The sequence below is a fragment of the Typopeltis vanoorti genome, chromosome 19 (assembly GCF_054136105.1).
Source record: "Typopeltis vanoorti isolate ZY-2024b chromosome 19, IOZ_Tvanoo_1.0, whole genome shotgun sequence".
NCBI lineage: Eukaryota > Metazoa > Arthropoda > Arachnida > Uropygi > Thelyphonidae > Typopeltis > Typopeltis vanoorti.
The window spans coordinates 30,863,612-30,886,696 of record NC_143567.1 but is presented as its reverse complement, the minus strand read 5'-3'; the positions used below and the strand labels follow the sequence as shown (position 1 = coordinate 30,886,696).

Below are 23,085 nucleotides of genomic sequence, written 5' to 3'. Positions count from 1 at the left end.
AATCACATATTAGAATAACAGTCTTTTTAAATACACGGGTAAAAAAAAGAATTAATTTATTAATCTTAATAACTATTTTTTTTTTAGAATTTTTATACTGACACTAGAATCCAATTCCAACTTGTTCACATTATTTCCAGCCAGAACTCTCAACATTGGTTTCAAATCAGTAGCGAATCGGCACATTGGTCCCATGGTGCAATAATTCTGAAAATCCCCTTCATTAGGAGGGAAGTGGCCTTCACCAGAAACAATTCCTGACATGAAAACAAAATTCTCACATGATTAGCTAATCAACTATGGTTAAAAATAATAATAATAAAAATAATTATGGAAGTCTAGTAAGTCAGACAGCATCCACATTGCATCAGCAACTTAATATTTGGGTTGTACTCCAGTCATCTATACTATAACTGATCCTGCTAATGACAGCTGTGTTAAACCAATTGGATATTGGTTTAACGCAACTACAGTATATGCAAGGTTTTGAACGTTTGGGATCCATAAATGGAAGACTAAATACTCTGTAAGAAATAAAAGAAGCAAGGGATCTGTAGAAACCGTTATAAAATCAGTTACAGGTCCCATATAAGCTCTGTATGTTGTATAGTTGTATGCACCTACCATGGTTGATGTGAACTCTATTTAGGGAGATCCATATTTTTTGAGGTAGGTCAAACCCTGATGGAGGGATGTTTGGGTTAATGACAGTCCATTCCATCCGCCATGTTATTGGTGGATCCTAGCCCTCAGTGACAATTCAATTGTGCCATTACAATAGGCGAGTGTCTTGACTTAAGTCTCTGTGATGTAAAGCTGTCAATATCAAAGTGTATAGGAAGCACTGGATTCAAGCAAATTTTGTTATATTTGCAAATCAGGTTGTCTTGGCATTGTAGTTGCAGCAGTTGTCTGTGACTCAGAACTGGTAACCAATATGATGGAGTAGTCTTTATTGTTCCAGAAATGACACACATTGTCTGATGGTGTCGATTAGTTTAACGTGTGCACTGTTCAGCCAGACAGTGAAGCAGTATTCAGCAGTTGAGTAAACAAGGCCCAGAGCAGATGTCCTTAATGTGGGAGCACAAGCCCCTCCAGGTTGTTCCAGTAAGTTTATGCAGTATGTTATTTCTAGTCCTGAGTTTGGCAGCAATATTGGAGAGATGTCTATTAAAGGAGAGGGTTATGCCCATATACTTTGGATTAAAATTGTGCGGTAGTATGTTCCCATTTAGTGGCACTCTTAAGATGTCACATGCCATGCTATTGTTCAAATGGAAACAGCATATTTCTGTCTTGGTAGTGCTTAGAATAAGATGCCACTTCTCAAAGAAGTGGTTTAGCTTTTCTAGGTCACTAGTTAGTATATAGTACAGAAGTTCTGGTGTTGGAATGTGATGCATAGATCATCAGCATGTGCAAATTTTTTCTAGATATTGTCCTTGGAAGGTCAGAAATATAATTGAATAGAAGAGGGGCCCCTTGTGGGAGTCCACTGTTAAGTGTTCTTGGCTTGCTTATATCATCATCTATAACTACCTGTATTGTTCTATTAGACAGAATAGCATCGATCAGATGAGTCATTTTTCTACATTTCAGTATTTTAAGGAGTTGAATGGGGATAATGAGGGAGACTAGTGGAGTGCCTCATGGTTCTGTTAGGGCCAAAACTTGATCTCACAGTTGCATCCATGGGAGACACAATTGAGACATAAGTTGGTAAGGGGTAATTACATATTAGTGTAGATGAGGTTCTCACTTTATCTTCAGACTTCAGATAATAGAATATCTGGAGATGGATGAGAACTAGAAGCCATCCCACCATCCCTGGAAGCTGTTTAAGAGGTGGGTGTGAGCAAGAGAATGAGGAGTAGATTTCTTTGCATGGAGAGTGGTGGGTGATTGGAATGCATTGCCTAAGAGTGTGGTGAGTGCAGGGATACTGAATGCATTTAAGTCAAGGTATAATGAGCTGTATATCTGAGAATGGGACCCCCATGATAAGTCTCTTGACTCCATGGAGGCTGTTGATAATAATAGTAGAATGAGGGGAAAGAAGAACAAGGGTCTATCTGTGAATGTAGCAAAAGAAATTGGTAAGTAAGAGGGTAAGAAGTGATTTTTTTTTTGCTTGGAGAGTGGTAGAAGCATGCAGTGCATTGCTTGAGAGGGTATTGAGCTTGTACACAATGAATGAGTTTAAGGAGTAGTATGATAGACTTTGTTATTGTCTAAGATGGGCCTCCCATGGTGAGTGTTATGATTCCACGGAATTTGATAAGGAAAATGGCTACACACACTATGATACTGCTAAATTTTGCAAAGGCATTTGACAGAATATCTCATGGAAAACTATTATAAAAATTGGAGGAAATGGTTATGAAGCTGGTAGGATGGATAGGGGAAGTGGCTGATGGACACCCACCAGAGAGCAGCACTGTATATGGTGGAGTGGAATCTAGAATAATAAGGGAGCCTAGTGAAGTGCCTCACGGTTCTGTACTAGGACTACTACTCCTTAATTTGTATATTAATTTTTTTTGTTGATGATGCAATCAGATGAGTAATAATTGATAAAGATGATATATTCTGCAGGATGATTTAAATAAATTGGCATTGTGGAAGAAGGATAATGATTGTCAGTTTAATGTTCAAAATGTAAGTTTCTGCACTTTGGGTTTAAAAGGTTACATACTGTGTATCACATTAATGGAACTGGATTGCAGGAAACTGTTGAGGCTAGGGACTTTGGAGTAATGGTGGAAGGGAGTTGAAGTTCACAGGGCATACGAGGGTGGTCTGAAAAGTTCTCGGCCTAACAATGAAAAAATGAATTTATAATTTCAAAATTATTTTTAGTTTTCAACATAACCTCCCTTAAGACTAATACCTTATTCCAGTGATGCTCCAGCACCATTATCCCATCCCTGTAATGGTTCTCAGTAAGATCTGCAGAATACCCCATTATACCCTCTCTGCACCCGCAATTCACATCTTGATTTGAAGAAAAACGCTGACCAGCAAGGAAGAGTTTTAGTTTCGGGAAGAGACTGAAGTCAGAGGGAGCCAAATCTCAGGAATAGGGTGGATGTTTCAACAATTCATAGTGCAGATCCCTTAATTTTCCAAAACATCTTTGTGGGCAGGTGCATTGTCCTGATGAAAGATGATTTTTTTCTTCTAGTCTGGTTAAAAGATCTGAATAATATTCCCCAGTTATTGTTTAACCCTTTTCAAGAATTTTCAAGATAATAAGCAAAATGCCTTTAGCATGCCAAAACACTGATGCCATGACCTTTCTTGCTGATCGAACCGACATTGTCTTCTTGGCACTGAACAACCAGCTTCTGTCCACTGTTTTGACTGCTGTTTGAATTCTGGTGTGTAATGGTGAATCCAAGTCTCATCCATAGTAACAAATCGATGCAAAAAATCAGTTTTATTCTTGTTAAAACGCCCCAAGCACTGTTCAGAGATTTTCATGCGAGTGCATTTTTGATCTGCTATGAGCAAGTGCACCTCCCGTCTTGCACAAAGCTTTTCATTTGCAATTCTTCATGCATAATATATCCTACATGTTCTTTTGAAATGCCTATAGTCTCAGCAATTTCAAGCACTTACTGCACTTGATCAATGATTTCTGGTATTGTTCATCTTCAAGCCTTGTATGGCCATGTTTAAACTTGGCAGCCCATTTCTTAATTGTCAAAAATGAAGGAGAAGAGTGCCCATATACTTTTATGAACTTCGAATGAATTTCTTTTACAAAGAATTTTATAACCACACGATACTCAATTTTATCCATTTCAAGGGATACAGACAACATTTTTGCTTCAGACAGTATAAAACAAACTATTTGATAGAATTACTTGCAATTTCACACGGATGCTTATGACAACTGTACCAACTTAGGTAAAAAAAAAACTGGCCGATAGTGTTGCCATCTATAGTCAAGGCCGAGAACTTTTCAGACCACCCTCATATTGCAAAAGTTAATTGTGTAAAATATCTCAAAAGATTGCTCTAAGAAGTAAAGATAAGGAAATTGTTGTCTTTTTCTATAAGGCTATGATTTGGTTGCATTTTGACTACTGTACACATATTTTGTCACCTAGTTTTCTTATGTATCAGAAGTCGAGATGATTCAGAGACAAGTGACTAAGCTGGTGACAGATCTGACTATGAGGATAGGTTGAAGGTGTGTGAGTTGCAAAGTTTAGTTGATAGGTGGAAAAGAGGGGAGATGACAGAAACTTGTCATCTCCCCTCTTTTCCTTGTATGGAAAATCAGTATTCAGAATACATCCTCTTCATTCACTTTTAACACTTCAATCGTGACACTTTTAACACTTGAATCGGAAAATTGTCAATTCATGACAAATAGAGAGAGAGAACTAGAGATCACCCCTGGAATTTGTATAGGAGTGTGTTTAGTAAGGAAGTGCAGAGTAGTTTTGTTGCTTAGAGAGTGGTCAATTAGTGGAATGAGTTGCCAGTATTTGTTGCGAGTGCCCTAATAGTGAGCAAGTTTAAGGAGAGGTATGATAGGTATTGTGTGTATAAAGGTTAGTGTAGATCTCCCACTATGAGTTTTCTGACTCCATGAAGATACTCATGTAATAATAAGTGGATTACAGGATAATGTGCAGTTATTTGTAGATGATGCAAAGCTGGAAAAGAGCTATCAGAAGTTGCACTAATGTAGTGACTCTTCAAGAGGATTTCAGTATGAAAGATGAACAGATGGATAGAGATGTCTGTGTAATATGACAGCATCATATATATATATCACCATGCTGTTTTCAGGAGTGTGCAAAATAGTTGACCATGAAGAAATGTTCCAAAGAAAAGAGAAAAAATAGTGCCTTAATATGAAATTGGCAATATAGACCAGTCTACAATTTTGATGCAATGCTTTATTAGAGTGTTCAATGAAAATTGCAGTATTAGAAGTGAATATATGTGCAATGTCACGATTGAAGTGTTAAAAGTGAATGAAGAGGATGTATTCTGAATACTGAGTACAGCAATCCCTCGATTAATGCGCCCCCGATTAGTGCATTTTTGATTAGTGCGTCATTTTTTTTCGATACCCAAATTCGATTAGTGCGTCTATATACATGTTACAAATAAATGTTACAGATTTAAGAAATTTTCTATCTATACATTTTTATGGCTAACTATTTTAAAAAATCACTCACCAGAATGAAATAATTTAGTTACCGATCTAAAACATTTTACAAAGTTATTTTTAATGGCATACTACACTACTTCCATTTACACTATGTATACTATGTTCCAAATTTTTATCACCAAAATTTATGTCGTCTGCTATAGTACACCCACAGATTCGAGACCCTTCAACACTTCTGCACATGTCACAAAAAGAAGAATTCATTCTGATAATAGGGTAATCAATCCGTCTTTTGGGATGAGTTGTTTATTATTACATGTTGGAAAATTAACTTCTCTTTTATGATCATTATAGTTTTTAAAGTGGTAACTATTTTGCTTGTATAACAGTTGGGAAATTTTATTTATAAAGCACGTGATTTTGAGTGTTGGTGGCGAATTCGTACGTCCTTCATTTTTTTCTCCCCTTCAACGATAACGTCCAAGAGTTAATTAAATCTCATTCTGAAGAATTGAGTGATTCCGAGCTGCTAAATTTAGATGCACAATGGGAAGATCCCGAAGAATATGAAGAAAATTTAACTACTGATAGTCAGCCAAAAGAGATTTCACAGAAACAATTTGAAAATATTTTTCGTACAATCGAAGTTTTTAAGCAGCAATGCTTAGAGGCTGACCCTGATGAAGAGAGAAGTAGATTTTGCAGAATTTTGCAGTAAAATTTGCAGAAGAGGCAATAGGGCCATACCATCGGTTGTATGAAAAAAAGAAACAAAATGCCTGCCAAACTACATTAGTTCAATTCTTTGTTAAGAAGTAGAATAATAAAATTTATATTCAAAATATGTTTTATTGTATTTCAGCCTCATGGTTTTCCTTTAACTAGGCCCTGAGACATACCTTAATTCTTTTATAAAAAAATTAAGGTTCAAAAAATAAATTTGAGGAACGAATTATACTTTTTCCCATAGGTTATTATATTCGATTAGTGCATTTTCGATTAATGCACCTGTTTTAAAGAACGCATTGGATGCACTAATCGAGAGATTGCTGTATGCCACATGTCAGCAAGGAACATGGTAGTTTTCCATGTTTTAAGGGAATGTGTTGTGGAGCTGACTATGCCATTAACCTGTTTAATGAAAGTCATGCAATAGGACATGTTTCTGGAACATGGAAGGAAGGTAAGATAGCAAGTATAAAGCTGGTTGTAGAATGGAGATATCAAACTCCATTCTACATCATTAAAGACCAGTTTACATCATTAAGATTTTGTTAAAACTGGTAATAACTAGTATACAGAATTGCATAGACGAAGGCAATATATGAAGTCCAGCATGGATTTGTAAAGGGACTCTCTTGTTTTTTCAGTTATACAGTTACCTTTTACAATATAGTAACAAGACTTTTGGATGAGTGTAAATGCCTTAGGCATGCACTGTCATTTTTTTGGATTCTGCAAAGGCATTCGACAGACTGGCACACAACAAGTTGATTTTTAAGTTGCAACATATGGATTTGGATAGCATGTTAGTAGAGTAGATTGCTAACTGGCTCTGATATATATCAGAGAGTTATATATGTAAGGTTACAAGTGGAGTTTCACAGGATTCATTCAGTACTGGGACATTTACTGTTCAATCTATATGTTAATGATATTGTCACAGGATTTTAGGGAGATATTCAGTTGTTTGCAGCTGATCTGAAACTTCTTTGGAGGATTATTAGTAATAGTGCCGATATTTTTGCTCTTTAAGAGGATTTGAATAAGCTGGAAAAGGTTACAAATGAATGGGGATATAAGTTTAATCAACTATGTGCCGTGTCTACAGTGTAGTATTCTTCATACTGGAGGAAGTGGGGGATGTGGAGGATATAAAAGATCTTGTGGTGACTGTAGATAGAAATTTGAGAGGTAGTATGTCCTCCTCCTTTGATTAGACCACATCCAGATTTTTGTGCTCAGATCTGATTCACAGGGATTTAAAGGGGATGAAGTAACTTTTGAAATGATGCAAAGCCAGATAACAGAAATTATATCAATTCTGTACAATGTTGGTTATGAGGACAAACTGTGGATATGCAGACTGTAGAGTTTGGTGGATAGAAGACAAAGTGGGGTAGGGGGATATGATTGAGACATTTAAGCTGTTGAATGGTTATCAACTTGACACTGGAGAGATTTTTCTTATGGTAGAACAAGAGGTAGGAACAAGGATAAAGGCCATCAGTGGAAATTACAAAAGGAAGTAATGAGTAAAAGAGGTAAGAAGTAAGTTTTTTTTTTTGCATTGGGATGGTAGCAGCAAGTGCAAACAGTGGATGTGTGAAGGGTGGTACAATACACTTTGTGTTGACTAGTGTTGATCTCCCATGATGAGGTTTGTAATCCCATGGAGGTCAGGAAAATAATAATAATAATAAAAGTTAACACTTTTCAAAAACTGTCATCACTCACTCATCACACAGTCTATTCTAACATATTAGGGGGATAAACTGTTTGGCAACAATATCTACTCTACTTCTCATGGTTCTCTTCAATTTTCCAGCTGCAAATTACTGCATATCCCCATTTAATCTACTTTAAATATAACTAGCATATTAAATGTTAATATAAGTGTCTTAATACGTTAGTATTGTAAGTAATTGTTAGTATTCTAATAAATTAAACTAACATATTAAGATATTGCCCATTTGTACACAGCTTACTTATCTACTTATCAGATAGCACCAATCAACTATTCAACTTGCTAATCTATTTCTGTTATCAAACACCATCTATTTCAGTTTAATTACCAACTTATAATGTGGCAACTTGTCATAGGTCTGTGCAACATTTAAATATACAATTGCATATGCATTTGTGACTTTGTTGTAATAGAGTACCTAAGTACAGTATTAAAAATGCCTCATATTAATTTGTTAAATTTCCCTTTAACAAATAGATGCTGACCATCAATGAACACTACTGTTATCAACAATCTCTCTAGCATCTTTATCACAAGACATAACATGGGCCTATAATTTGAACCCTTAATTTGATAGTGAGGATTTATCTCAACAGTCTTTATGATTCCATCTAGGTCTAGTGATAAGAATAAAATTCAAAAAATTTTAATTGCAACTCACCTGCAGAAGGTTTGTGGCCAAAAATTCCATTAAAGTATGAAGGCAAACGAATGCTACCGCCCAGATCACTACCAATTCCAAATATAGATCCTGCAGCAGTTTGTATGGCACCCTCACCACCTAAAAACATGAAAAAAAAAAAAAAGTTAAAAGTTTAGATATTTTGTAAACATGCATATCTATATGAACACATATATAAATATAATATTTTTGCTCCTATTCTGAAATATAAGATTTGGGTGTTATAGCAGTGAGTGGTGCTTTGTCTTTCAGGCAATTTTATCTTTTAACCTACCTGACTAATTCTGATGAAAATTTTTATACGCAGTCCATACTAAAATTTCTATCAATTGGAAGATAGCACTAACATTGCACATGAGAGTAGTGGCGCTATAAATTGTATATGAACATCTTTTTTTTTCTTTTAGTAAACATGCCAGCCTGGTTGGCCGAGTGGTTAGCGTATCTGCTCTCTAGCCAAAAGGCTGCAGGTTTGAATCCTGCCATGGGCATAGTTGTTTGTGATTGTCTGTGAAAATACCATTGGTGGTAGTTGGTGGTAGATGGCATTGGTGTAGTTGTAGTTCGTTATAGCTGGTGGATTGAGTGGTGGAGATGGAGAGTCCTTGGACTCCCTGGAGGTGTCATGTAATAATAATAATTTTATACTTTATTATTGGTAGTATTTTACTTACTTTAGAGTGTGTAGCTGAGTATGTTTGTTTGCAAATTTTATTATGCAATATGATGGGAAGCAGTCAATGGGTGTTTGAAGAATGCAGTATCTGAATGTATACTTAGTCAGAAGGATAAATCAGGTAGGAGTTAGATGGATGAACAGCTTCATCAAACAGGAGGTGCACGCAAAGAAAAGGTTGTGGAAGGATTATAAAGAAAAGTGTAATCAGCATTACCGTGAGCAATATAAGATGCATGCAAGAAGGGTGACCAGTATGGTAAGGAAGGCTAATGCTAATTATGAGAGAAAATGAGCTGATGAGGCCAAAAGAAACCCTGAAGAGTTCTTTTGCTATGTAGCAAGTAAAAGGAGGAATGATTATGGAAGGATGACTTTAAAAAGTGCTGATGTTGAAGAGATAACAGAACAATACCAAATAGTTGAATTACTGAGTGAGCATTTTGCAGGGGTGTACTATCTACGTGGTGACATTGACATTGCAATGCTAGATGGCATAACAGCCCATGTATTCCAAGAATGTGCAAGGCAGTTATCACCTCCTCTGACCAAGTTGTTTAATTTAAGCCTCAATAATGGGAAGGTGCCAATGGAGTGGAAAGAGGGCAAACTAGTCCCATTGCATAAAGGAGACTCCAAGACAGAGGTAGCAAATTATAGACCAGTCAGCATCTCAGGACTGGTGGTGATATTAGAGAAATTGATGAAAGACAGAATTCAGGATGATAGGGATATGATACTCTATAATGAACAACATGATTTTGTGAAGGCTAGGTCGCCTTAGTAATTTGCTTACTTTCTTTTATGATCAAGTAAAAATGGAGTTTGATAAGGGAAATGGCTATTCAGTAATATTGCTAGACTTTGCAAAAGCATTTGACAAGATTCCACATACTCTATTGCATAAATTTGAGCAAATGGGGATGGATATGAATCTGGTGATTGGGATTAGAGAGTGGTTAATGGGCAGATATCAAAGAGTGGTTTATGGAGGAGCTGAGCCAGGAGAAGGCAAATGACACCAGTTGTGTACTGCAGGCCTCAGTACTTGGTCCTCTGTTGTTTAATTTCTATATCAATGATATAGGAAATGATCTGGCAGAAAATATTCAGTTGTTTGCTGACAATGCTAAACTGGGATGAGCAAATGGTAAATAAAGGTGATGCAGAGATCCTGTAGGAAGATTTAAACAGACTAGGTAAATGGCTGCCAGTTTAATGTGGCCAAGTGTAAGGTGATGCACTTTGGGAAGAGATCAGAAGCTGTGTACTATACTAATAGAACTGAACTGCAGGAAACTGATGATGCTGAGAACTTGGGTGTAATTATGGACAGAGAAAGTTGAAGTACAGAGGGCATATTACAAAGAATAACCAAAACAAAACATCAGATTATGTGGCTGTTTTGAAGAACAACCAGGGATAGAGGTTATTGTTCCCCTATATAAGGCTTTAATAATGCTACATCTGGATTACTGTACACATATCTGGACTCCTGGATTCCATGGCGATAAAGTGATGGAGAAAATCCAGAGGTGAGTGACAAAGATTATGGCAGGTCTGTGGAATACTCCTCATAGGCTTCAAAAATTAGCTGATAGGCAAAAAAAAGGAGACATCATAGAAGCATTTAAGTTATTAAAAGGCTTTTATAGGATTGATGCTGAAGACTTTTTCCAGTACATGGCAAGAAGGAAGAGAATAAGGGGTCACCACAGTGGAAATTGTGTAAGAAAATGGTTAGCAATGGTGCTAGGACTGCATTTTGCTTGGAGGGTAGTGTTATGTCTTTTACTTCTCTTTTATTTTGGTTCTTACTTTTCTATCTAGCGTGTTATCTCTTACTTGTACCAGGAGTTAGTTCCGGCAAATTTATTTAATTTTAAACGACTGTGCCAGCCAGTGACTAATTCCTGATTCTTAAGTCTACTTTAATGACTATCTCTACAATAATGCTTAGTAACGGGGAACACGTGGTATGCAGTCGCGGCTCCCCCCCCCTTTTTTTCTTACACAAATGTTTCCCCCTTCACTTATACAGGTTCGAAAATTTAATAAGTGATAAGTCAGTCTTGTTTAACAGAACACACAAACTTTGATCTAAAACAATGCATTTTAATACTACTAATTATAATATACATGAAATCAAGCAATGGTATATAGTCAAGCAATATACAAGAAATACATTTCTGCACACATGCAATGAGCTCATTCAATCTCTCTTACGTACCTCTTAAAATACAGGGTTATGCAATCATGACTCAGAAGCATTATTTAATCAATGTTACTTCAGTGGTTTGCTCTAAGATTGAATGATACTTCTGTTATTATGTTAGTTCTGACAATATTATGTTATTCAAATTTATACATGATATTTTTGCTCAATCTTATTAATTACAAATCTTATGAGAGTTAATCTCCTTGCTATAAGATTTATGCAATTCACAGGCTCAATGTACAAAGTAGTACCTTCAATCAATGCAAATCAATGCACTTCGTTTCTTGAATTGTTCCATTAAAAGTTCACACATACACACTTTCATAAGTCACAGCAGGAAGGTCCCAACAAGACATTCAGTACTAAACAGATCTCCTAGTCGGGTCAAGCAGGGCTATGCTTAAGGTTTTCCCCTTTCTCTTTGTTCACACTGGTTTATACAGCACTTCTTATGCATATAGGGTAAGAAATATTTGCTTTACCGGTTAATCTCCTTAGCAAAGTTGTTCCTTGGTTTTATGGCTGATCTTTCCTCGGATATGGCAAGACTTCTTGTCGTTTCTGCTGTCTTTCTTTACTCAATCCTTTCGAGGTGTTGAATCCTTTGAAGTAGTCACATTGGCAGCAACTCACCAATGGCCCCGTCTGCTGGTTCCTTGTTGTACAGTTGGATGACTTGTACGTAACGGAACCCACTGCAACGTGGAGGGTTGCTGGAAACCAGCAACAAGCATCCTCAGCCTTCATTGCCTTCTCACTGGCACACAGGAAAAATGCAGGAAACAAGAGAGCATTTGAAGAGCGTGCTGCGCTTATATCATGGCAGCGAGCGCCCTCTCTATCTGTCTGCATCACTCACTCAGCTGTCTTTGATTCGTCTTATACGGTCACGTTCTTTACTCGGCAGCCTTCTTGACGGAACTCTTACTGCAGGAGTTACTGGATGACATCTTGGATTTTTCTGCTGTGTCACAGTCTGATACGTAAAGATGAGACCCTCTGCTGATTGGTTTACAACTCTGAAGTCACTTAACACAACTTTCCCCTGTATTGGGCATGATTTCTAACATAACTTTTGAATTACCTTACAATAATATTATTGATTAAATTGCTATACTCTCAAATTACACTTTATTCATTGCTTCTATGCCTTTGCTCTTGAGAGCTCAAGCATGTCTTTATCTTAAGTGAGTAATTTCTCATGTTGTGGCTGAAACAAATGGCAGTCACAGAGTGGGCCAGTTATTTCCAACACAACAGTAGCGAATGGGTGGAATGGGTTGCTAGAGGTGGTTGTGGGTGCTTCAGTGAATGAGTTTAAGGAGAGGTATGATAGGTAGTGTGTGAATAATGGATCTCCCATGATGAGTCTTCTGACTCCATGGAGATACCAGTATAATAATAATAATAATATTGTTTAAAAAAAGGGTTTTACATGGCACCGACACCGTCCATTAAAATGACAGCCAAAGCTTCCTTATTCACTGAGTTTAACATGAGGGATTTTATGTGATGTAGTGTATGTTCAATGTACTCATTGCCAAGAGTAAATAGTTTATGGCATGAAAGCAAAAATGGGGAAGAGGGTGCATTGGCAATGTTTCATAAGTGAATAAAAGAAATGCAAGTTATTTTCCAAGTGGGAAAGTGAAGTAACTAATATTAATGATGTAACACAGGATAGTGAAATTATTGTAGATAATGTAGTGGAAGGAGTGAACAATAGTGGATAAAATATGAATGAAATTATAAAAGAAGTGGCTGGAGGTAATTGAATGGTGAGATGATAGTGAGGAGACTTACAATGAGGCCTTCGCAGGACAATGTGACCTTGAGTGACTAGAGAAATGATTGGTGTGTGGAGAGAGAGAGAGAGAAAATGAAAGAAAGCGTGAATGGAAGAAGTATCAAAGAGTGAGAAACTCAGAGCAAGGAAAATGTATTGTATAGAAATTCGATGATAAAAAAAGTGTACTTAATGAGAATGTGATGAAAGTATATCTCTCAGATGTAATGACAAGGATGTTAGCTTGCAGAGAGGGAGAAGTGAAAGAGTTGACTGTTTTGGCAGGCACAAATGATTTGAAAGGTGAAAAATATGCAATTATTTTTAATTTTATTTTTAATAACCACCCACCACCACCACCACTAGTATTTGCACAGGCAATCACAAACATCCATGCCCATGGTGGGATTTGAACCTGCAGCCTTTTGGCTGGAGAGCAGATATGCTAACCATTCGGCCAACCAAAGAGAAGATATCAAAGAGTTGCTAATAGATTCAAAAAAGAAGAGAGTGAAGACTGTGTTTGCTGCCTCGGTATAGGGCTAAATGAGAAGACTGTGCAGGAGGAATGGTGTGCAGTTTATACACTTATGGAGTGAATTTGATTGATGAAATTTGTATATGCCTGATGGACTGCATTTGAATGGTTTTGAAGTTTGATGTTTGGTCAAAGTGTTGTTAAGTGAGAAATTGGAAGTGAAAAATCAGGAAAACTAGAGGAGTTAGAGGAGATACAGCAAAGTATAGATCTAGCCACCCTGTGGCAAAAAATTAATATATATACAGAAATGATTATGCAATTCCGAATGCAGTTTCACAGGTTTCTTATCTGCATGGGTGTGATGACAATATGCAAGTGTAACTGTGGGTTCAAGCAGATATTAAAAAGAATGTATATTAATGCATATGAAATCAAAAATAAAGGTAATAGTTTTTGCATAGTTCAGCTCAACTCAGACAAAAATTATCAATATGAGTGGGATGTGGTTGGCAGAAAATGATAAAGTGACAAGGAGAGAATGTAGTGGTAATGTATTTGCAGAGAAGATAGAGGGAATAAAACAGAAAGAGGAAGGGTATTATTATTATTACCTCAAGACCTCATGGAGTCACAGACTCATCTGGAAGGTCCTTTTATCACACACACACAGCTCATCATACCGTGCCTTGAACACATTCAAGCTCCTTGCAGACTTCACACTCTCAGGCAAGGCAGTCCAATCATTCACAACTCTGCACGAAAAAAACCTGCCTCTCACTCCCCTACTCACACCCTCTTTATACAGTTTCCAGGGATGACCTCTGGTTCTCCCCCGATCTCCCACTATTTTCTGTAGAACCTCTCCAGCTTTGATCCTATAACAAAACAACCCTTTAATAACTTGTAGGTCTATATCATATCTCCCCCTCTTCCTTCCACCAGACTCTGCAAGTTGCATCTTCTCAATCTTTCCTCATACTCGACATTCCAAAGGTCAGAAACTACCTTAGTCAATCGCCTTTGGACCCTTTCCAACATCTCTTCATCCTTCTGAAAACCAGGTGACCAAATCTGGGCACAATAGTCCATGTGTGGCCTAATCAAAGCCTTATACAACGGAACAAGAATCTCCCTACTTCTACACGTCAATGTCTTCCGCATCGTTCCCAGAAGCCTTTGTGTTGTCTTCACAATTTGGCTATGTGTCCCCTAAATTTCAGATCCTTATCCACTATCACCCCCAGATCTCTTATTTCATCCACCTCCAACAATACATCCTCACCAAGCATAAATTCTGCATCCCATCTTTGTTTTCCAAATTTTAAAACCTTACATTTTGCAACATTGAACTCGCATCTCCATTTGCGTGCCCAATCACTCAATTTATTCAAGTCTTCTTGTAAGGCCAAACATCTTCACTACTCTTCATGGTTCATCCCAACTTTGCATCATTTGCAAACAACTGAATATCTCCATCCAGATCTTCACCTATATTTTAGTATGTAAGTTAAATGGTAATGGCCCCAAAACAGACCCCTGAGGCACTCCACTAGTGACTTCCCTTTTCCTGGATATCGCTCCCCCATACATAACTTGTTGATACCTATCAGATAGAGTCTCCAATCCAATGCACTAATCTAATATCCAACCCCATCTGCTCTAGTTTGACTATCAATTTATCATAAGGTACTCTATCAAAAGCCTTTGCGAAATCCAAGTATATTACTGTGCATCCTTCTCCTCTGTCCAAGGAAGCAGTCACTTTATTATAATAAGTAAGTAGATTACTAAAACATGACCTTCCTTTAGCAAATCCATGCTGTCCATCAAAGATAATACCATTGTAGTCAACCCAACTCTGGATCCTAGTTCTCACAAACTTCTCCAACAACTTAACCACAACACATGACACACAGATTGGCCTATAGTTTGATGCTCGAGTTCGCTCACCTCCTTTATTAAGTGGCACAATTGCTGATGACAACTGAAGAACTTCAACCAACAAAAATAGAAGTTAGAGAGGATTTTAAGTCTGTGGGATATGATTCATTTGAGGCTATCAGGCATGAGATAGAGACCAACAGGAGAAAATATATTCTTGTTACAACTATAGATCAGGGGTCCACAGAAAGATTTGGATGTCATGCATCAGCAGATTAGCATGAGTGCAGGTTGAGCAGTTATTATTGGGGGGCTTTAACTATGCAGCATAGATTAGAGTAAGGAAAGGGCACATGGCTAGATGAAAATAGAATTTATATAGTTATTAAAGGATAATTACCTGAAACAGTATATCATGGAGAGGACCAGAGGTTTCCGAATGCTGGATCTGGTAACAGCATCAGAAGATGTACCCAAAAATCAGGGAAACTAGAGGAGGTAGTGGAGATACAGCAAAATATAGATCTAGCCATCCTGTGACAAAAAATGAGTGTATATACAGAAATGATTATGCAATTCCGAATGTAGTTTCACAGGTTTCATATCTGCATGGGTGTGATGACAATATGCAAGTGTAACTGTGGGTTCAAGCAGATATTGAAATGAATGTATATGAATGCCAGAATTGAAATGAATGCATATGAAATCATAAATAAAGGTGTACCCAAACTCTGATTGGGGAAAGTGAAGGTGCAGTCTTGTTTTAGGAGGTTGCTAAATATGGAATTCTCAGTCAAGTAAGGGTTCATGTTGAACTAGAAAGCTGGTAATTATAACAGACTTAGGAGGCTTAAGAAGCTTAGCAAAGAATGGGAAATGATCAGAGGCTGTTTGAGAGAAACAGTATCAGACTGCATACTCAGGATTAGGAGATAGACCAAGTGGGATTAAGTAAACAAATAGAAATGAATCTGCCCTAATTAGACCACATTTGGATAATTGTGCTATTTGGTCGCTGGCATTTGAAGGGGATAAATTAACCTCATAGAGGGTGCAAAAGCAGATATCAAAAATTATATCAGGATTGCACAATGTTAGTATGAGTATAGACTGAGGGCATGTTGAGAGGGTTGATACAGGGTTTTACAGGATTGATAGTGGGGAGTTCTTTCACATGGTAGAACAAGGGGCCATCATGGAAGTGATGAATAAAACAGTAAGGAGTGGCTTTTTTTTTTTTTTACATGGAGGGCGGTTGACTGTAGAATACATTGCCTGCTAAGGTAGTGAGAGCATGAACAGTGAATGAGTTTAAGGAATAGTACAATAGACTTTGTGTTGTTTAAGATGGGCCTCCTAATGATGATATTAATAACTTAGCATTATTTTTATATTCTCTAAAGTACATAATAATTTACTAGGACCTTTCTATACAAATTTTATTTTTCTGTAACTTTTCTGTAAATTTTCTTGTGAGAGGAGATTCATTCTGAACATTCAAACCAATGTTCAGAATGAATAGACAGGATAATTAAAAAAAAAAAAAAAAAAGTAAAAGTTCCTTTTACCCCATCCATCCTTTCAGAAAAATAAAACACTTTCTATTAGTGCACATCCCAATGTCATATGAGAGACCCCCCCCCCCCAAATAAAGTCATGTTCACTTTTTTTTAATTCCAAAATTAACTAGTGAAGAAAATTAATCAAAAAAAAAAAAATTCAAGTAGTTCATAATTAGGTGAACAAAACTTTTTATTTCTATAAAAAGATTTCATTAAAATTGATTTACAAGACAGAAATTCCAATCTATTGTATATCTTTAATTTCACACAAATGCAAATTTTGGTAAAAAAAAAAAAAAAAAAATCAATAAAAAGGATTATTTAAAATGAAATCACTGTAAATTAACTTACCACTGCTACCACCTGGAATTTTTGAGGTATCATAAGGATTTTTTGTGCGACCATACAATAGATTTGATGATTCATATGACAGACAAAGTTCAGGAACATTTGTAACAGCTAATGGAATTGCTCCAGCTTTCCTCATTTCTGCAACAACATCTGCATCTTTTTCAGCTCTTATACCTTTTCGAAATAGAGAACCCGATGCAATATATAAACCTGAAATACACAAATAAAACATGTAAGAATGACCTTTTTATTTCAGAAATCCTCTGTTTCTACATAATGAAATTCAAGAACAGTTTTCTGCAGATTTCAGCAAGCATTCTTTAATAATAATAACGACGATGATGGCAGTTACAGTTTGCTATTGTTGGTGGATTGAGTGGTGGAGACGGAGAGCTGTAGAATAGGTACCCTCCCTTGTGAGTCTTTGGACTCCTTGGAAGTGTCACATAATAATAATAATCAGGACAGAATCCCACTGTAAAAGTTGAATAACTAAAAGTTTTGCAAAGTGAGCTGTTCCATTTGTTATATATGAACTAAGATTGCATAAAATCTTTTCAGCAAGGATTATTATTATTATTTTCTTTGGTATGTCCATGAAGTCAGACTCATCGTGGACGGTCCACACTAACCATTATTCACACTACCTACATACTTCTCCATGAACTCATTCATCATGAATGAGCGAGTGCTTCTTCTAACAATCCATTCCACATATTCACCAGTCTTCAAGCACAAAATGTAGTTTTAACACCCTTACTAACAACACTTTTACACATTTCCTGGGATGATCTTCCTCTACATTCCTGCCATGTACTGGAGAAAAAAAAACAAACAAACTTAAATGTCAATCCTATAAAACCCTTTTAATAACTTGCATCCTTCTCTCTTGTCACCTCTTTTTTACATATCAAATAGTCTTTTGTAATCCATCACGTGCTAATTTATACTCATTTTTGAAAGTTTATTTTTCACTTGGTTAGACTATAATAAATTTAGTTTAATCCTTTATCCAAGTGTGAGCAAACAAAGTTTGTGCCTGAAAGTATCTTCAGGACTGGGGTAAGGTGGTACAACACCAGGCAACTCATTGCAAAGGTGGAGCAAGCTAACATCACTCCTATCTCAGTATCTCCCATAATGCAAAACACATCTCCTTGCAGATATGTATAATGTTATGCATTAAGGGAAGGGTCACTACCCAGACTAGTTTCGACCTTTATTGAGGTCTCTTCAGTGGGAGCCAGGCCCAAGTGGAGATACCAGGAGATACATTATACATATCCGCAAGGAGATGTGTTTTGCATTATGGGAGATACTGAGATAGGAGTGATGTTACCTTCCTCCACCTTTGCAACGAGTTGCCCGGTGTTGTACCACCTTACCCCAGTCCTGAAGATACTTTAAGGCGCAAACTTTGTTTGCGCCTTAAAGTATATATCTCCATAGTTGAAGTTCCCCATAATAATTACTCAATCTGTACTCACTGTACTAATTTGCCGATGCATGTCTTCTGGATCATCTGTGGAACCCCCTGACCTATAGCAACAACCAATTATATATTTTGTCTTACTAGCCTTGATCTCACACCAGACTGCTTCAAATGAACAGTGACTCTCTTGCTTATTTCCTATTCTTTTTGACTGCAATTCATCCACTATCAGCAGCAGTAGTCATTCTCCCATCCTGTCATCTCTATCTTCTCTGAAAATACTAAACCCGTCACATTCTGTCTCTGTAATACATCATCTGCTGTTAGTCAAGTCTCACTAATACCTATAACTGTTGGCAAGATTGCTGTAACCAATGCTAAAATCTCCTTGTTCCTGATACTTTTGGCATTAGTATTCAGCCCAACTATATCCTAATACACCTTTACTTCCTGAATTGACAATTCTATTGAATATTTTTGCTTGAGAGACTAGATCTAGTCATTCTCACTTCGCTTGCCTAATAGGTGCCTTCACACAAACTTGCCTGTTTCCATCCTAATTGATTAAGTTTTCCCGAATTTGCTTCAGCATGCTCGCTGAACAAAGCTCTCTAGATACCTAATACCAAAACCATTTAGAAGTAGTCTTTTCTTTTTGTCAAACACAGACCACAGATCCAGAAATTTTATATCATGCTTCTGCACAACCTACATATTGATTCATTTGCTACCAATGCTCTCCTCCTTAGTTCGCCTCTATCATAGCGTGGCAAGTGACTTACATCTTCACCTTCTCGCTCTTCAGTTTTACTTCTTCTAACTACTCCTTTACATCCTCCCTCATACAATACTTCTTGATTTACTTTAATATTTAGAATACTTTATACTGCTCATGAACTTGCTGATAACCTTTCTCTTTATATATTGTTAAATTGTGAATGAAGACATTTTAAATATTATAATACTTCATTCATATTTAACATAATCTACCATGTCATAAGCAAGACTTGTAAATATTATTTGTTGTTAGTCTCTTGCTTATACTATGTTATTCTTATAATTACTTTGAGTTTTGTTTGTTATTAATTAATTAGATAATCATAGGAAATATGTGATAGTAATAAAAAGACTATATAAAAATGTCATTCATTTTATGTAGTGTATTCTGTAAAATTTATTATAAGAAACTGTGTGTATGTAAATTTAAATGTACTTTATGTGAACTGTGATATAATTTTTTTTGTTATTTCTGTAAGTAAAAGTAATTTTATGGAATTCTACTGATGGGATTTGATTGGCTACTGATGGAGAAATGGAGTTTATTTTAGTTAGCTTGTGTTGAGAGCGTGAGCTACTGTGTATAAAGAGAAAAGCCAATTGATATAAGCTGAATGGGTTAAAACCAGATTTTGGCAGGAAAAGGAGAACATAGTTGATTGGAAACAACAGTAAAGAGAGAAGCCCTGGAGAAAGCATAGAGATTGGTAGTGAGAGGCAGAAGGGGAGTTGATATATGCCGAAAATAAACTGGGAAAGGACAAGGAATTAATAGGCAATTACTTCTATAGGAGTTCTGATACTACAATCATTTCCTAATGGTTAGAGGAAGAATAGTGCAGAACTGAAGTTAATACATAGAAGAAAATAAGGAATCAGTAAATAACTTAAACTAAGTGCATCAAGACTTGTGTATTTCTGTGTTTATAATTCAGTTATTATACTGCAAGATTTCTTTTGAATTGTGTTGCCATAAAGTAAAAATCAACAAGAAATTCAAATGTGCCTATGCAAATTCAATGCTTTGAAGCGATAACCCAGTAAGAGTTGTCCTTTCTATAACTTGTGAAGCAATATCAGTTAATTCTGTCGGATATATTTTGACCTTAGCTGTGGTGTTATGTCAATCAATGGTCGGATGTTAGATGTACTGAAGTACTTTCCCCTCGATGCAATAAGTGTTATGTTGTTCTATTAAGTGCTAGCTGACTGAGAAAGAATATAGTGTAGCCTATCATAAGATTAGTTATTGTAACATTTGGAAGCTTAAACTTTTAAGAACCAATCTCAACTTGATAGACTGAGCATAAAGAACTGAGAAATGAATGTTTGATAGTTAATGGATTGTAATTATTCTGAATACTTTAAACTGAGTTAATATATTTATGATATGATTCCTCCAATTGGATAGAGAGAACTATGTGAAGGAAATACTAAAGCTTTAGAATTAAGAAATGTCAACATTAGTCATAATCCACAAACCTAACCTAGAAGTTACTAATATCTGAATATGAATTCTTGTAAATTTTAATTGGATAACTTTTTGCAGATAGTTATGCTTGTATGTTTATGTTGTACCATTCCACATTAAATGTTTTCTTTTGTTGAGTTAAACTTGGTGTTTGTCTGATTTTCTTTCATTGCACCGCTCATAAAATTAATCAGACCTTTGCGGAAGCCTTAAATGCTATTAACAACCTCAGCCTGAAAATAAAGTAATAATATAAACATAGTTGATGATTGGTTCTTCTATATTATTTAGACTAATCTGAATATAGGGTGGCGCAGTATAACATAAATTTCTTTATATTCAGATGAGCATCAATCAACAACTAACGAAGAGAATCGGAAATTAAAGAGGTAAGGATAAGTTTCTTATCCATACCTCTTATTTCTTATCTTAAATATGCCCCTACTGCTGACAAGAGTGATACCGAGATTGAAGAATTTTACGATCAATTAAAAGAACTAATGAAAAACACAAAAAAGCATGATATTAACATAGTCATGGGTGATTTCAATGCTAAAGTTGGGAAAGGTAGAAGTGGAGATGTAGTTAGCAAACATGAACTGGGCACAAGAAATGAGAGAGGTGACCGTCTTTTTCAATTCTGCCAGAAAGAGGAGCTAATAATCACAAACACATGGTTTAAGCTACCACCTCGAAGATTGTATACTTGGCGATCACCACAGGATAATAATAGGAATATAGTCAGAAACCAAATTGATTACTTGCTAATTAATCAACGATTTCAAAGTTCTATAAAGAGTACAAAAACCTATCCTAGTGCAGATATTGCTTCTGATCATAACTTACTGGTGGCAGAGTTATAACTTAGACTGAAAGTTATATACTTAAGAAACATCAACAAAAAAGGTTTGATTTGGGAAAATTAAAAAACACAGAGATAAGAAGCAAATTGAGTCAAGATCTGAATCAAGAGCTAGCACTTATCAAGAATGATGACATCATGAGGGTTGATGAATCGTGGGACAAATTGAAATCTGTCTTCATAGAGAAATGTACCCATACCTTATGTCCTAATAGAGCAGTAAAAAAGAAAGATTGGATGACTGATGAAATTCTTTCTTCATGGATCAATGCAGATCATATAAAAATCATAATCCAACAAAATATACAGAGGTTAGGAAAATTATTAAACACAAGATTAAAGAAACAAAAGAAATCTGGATGAATGAAAAATGTAAAGAAATAGAAATTCTACAGGAAAAGCATGGCAATTTTAATCTACACAAAAAGATGAAAGAGACCTCAGGTATATGTAAGAAAAAACAATTCTGTATCCTTCGAAACAAAAAGGGAGAAATTATATCCAAAAAGGATGACAAAATACAAGAATGGGTGAAATATATAGAAGAACTCTTTACTGATAACAGACAGAACCCAGAAAATACTTATGAACATATGGAAGGTCCATGCATTCTAAAATCAGAAGTAGAATGTGCACTAAACTCAACTAAAAATGGTAAAGCCCTAGGACCAGATAGAATACCAGCAAAAATAGTAAAGTTATTAGAAGGTGACAACATATTAGTAAAGCTATTTAATAAGATCTACGATGCAGGCATAATCCCTCAAGACTGGTTACAGTCGACCTTCATCATGCTACCTAAAAAAGTAAATGCCAAAACTTGTAATGACTATAGAATGATCAGCCTAATGAGTCACATTCTCAAAATGTTTCTGAAAATAATTCAAAAAAGAATATACAGAAAATGTGAAGACACCATCAGTGATACCCAATTCGGCTTTAGAAACAGCTTGGGAACAAGAGAGGCCCTTTTCTGTTCTCAGATCTTATTTCAAAAATGTATTGACCAAAACAAGGTAATATTCATTTGCTTCATCAACTTCGAGAAAGCATTTGACAAAGTCCAACATGATAAAATGATTGTACTATTAAAAAGAATTGGATTAGATGGTAAAGACATCAGGATCATTGAAAACTTATATTGGAACCAAAAGGCATCTGTTCAAGTTGATGACATTATTACAGACTCCATTAACATCAAACGAGGAGTAAGGCAAGGATGTGTGCTGTCACCTATTCTTTTTAACATCTACTCAGAAGCCATATTTCAAAAAGTCTTGGAAGGAAGAAAGGATTAGTGTA

General features: G+C 36.1%; 1 protein-coding gene across 1 annotated transcript in view; it reads right to left on the bottom strand.

Annotated features, from left to right (window-relative positions):
* The window catches only part of LOC150095963 (fatty-acid amide hydrolase 2-B-like), an 81,413-nt gene that overhangs the window by 9,748 nt on the left and 48,580 nt on the right, over positions 1-23,085 (bottom strand). Inside the window, exons 4-6 of the mRNA XM_090408951.1 lie at positions 17,242-17,451; positions 8,266-8,385; positions 103-257 (exon numbers count right to left, since the gene is read on the bottom strand). Coding sequence (XP_090265077.1) covers positions 103-257; positions 8,266-8,385; positions 17,242-17,451 — 485 coding nt within the window. The remainder of the gene's footprint in view (positions 1-102; positions 258-8,265; positions 8,386-17,241; positions 17,452-23,085) is intronic.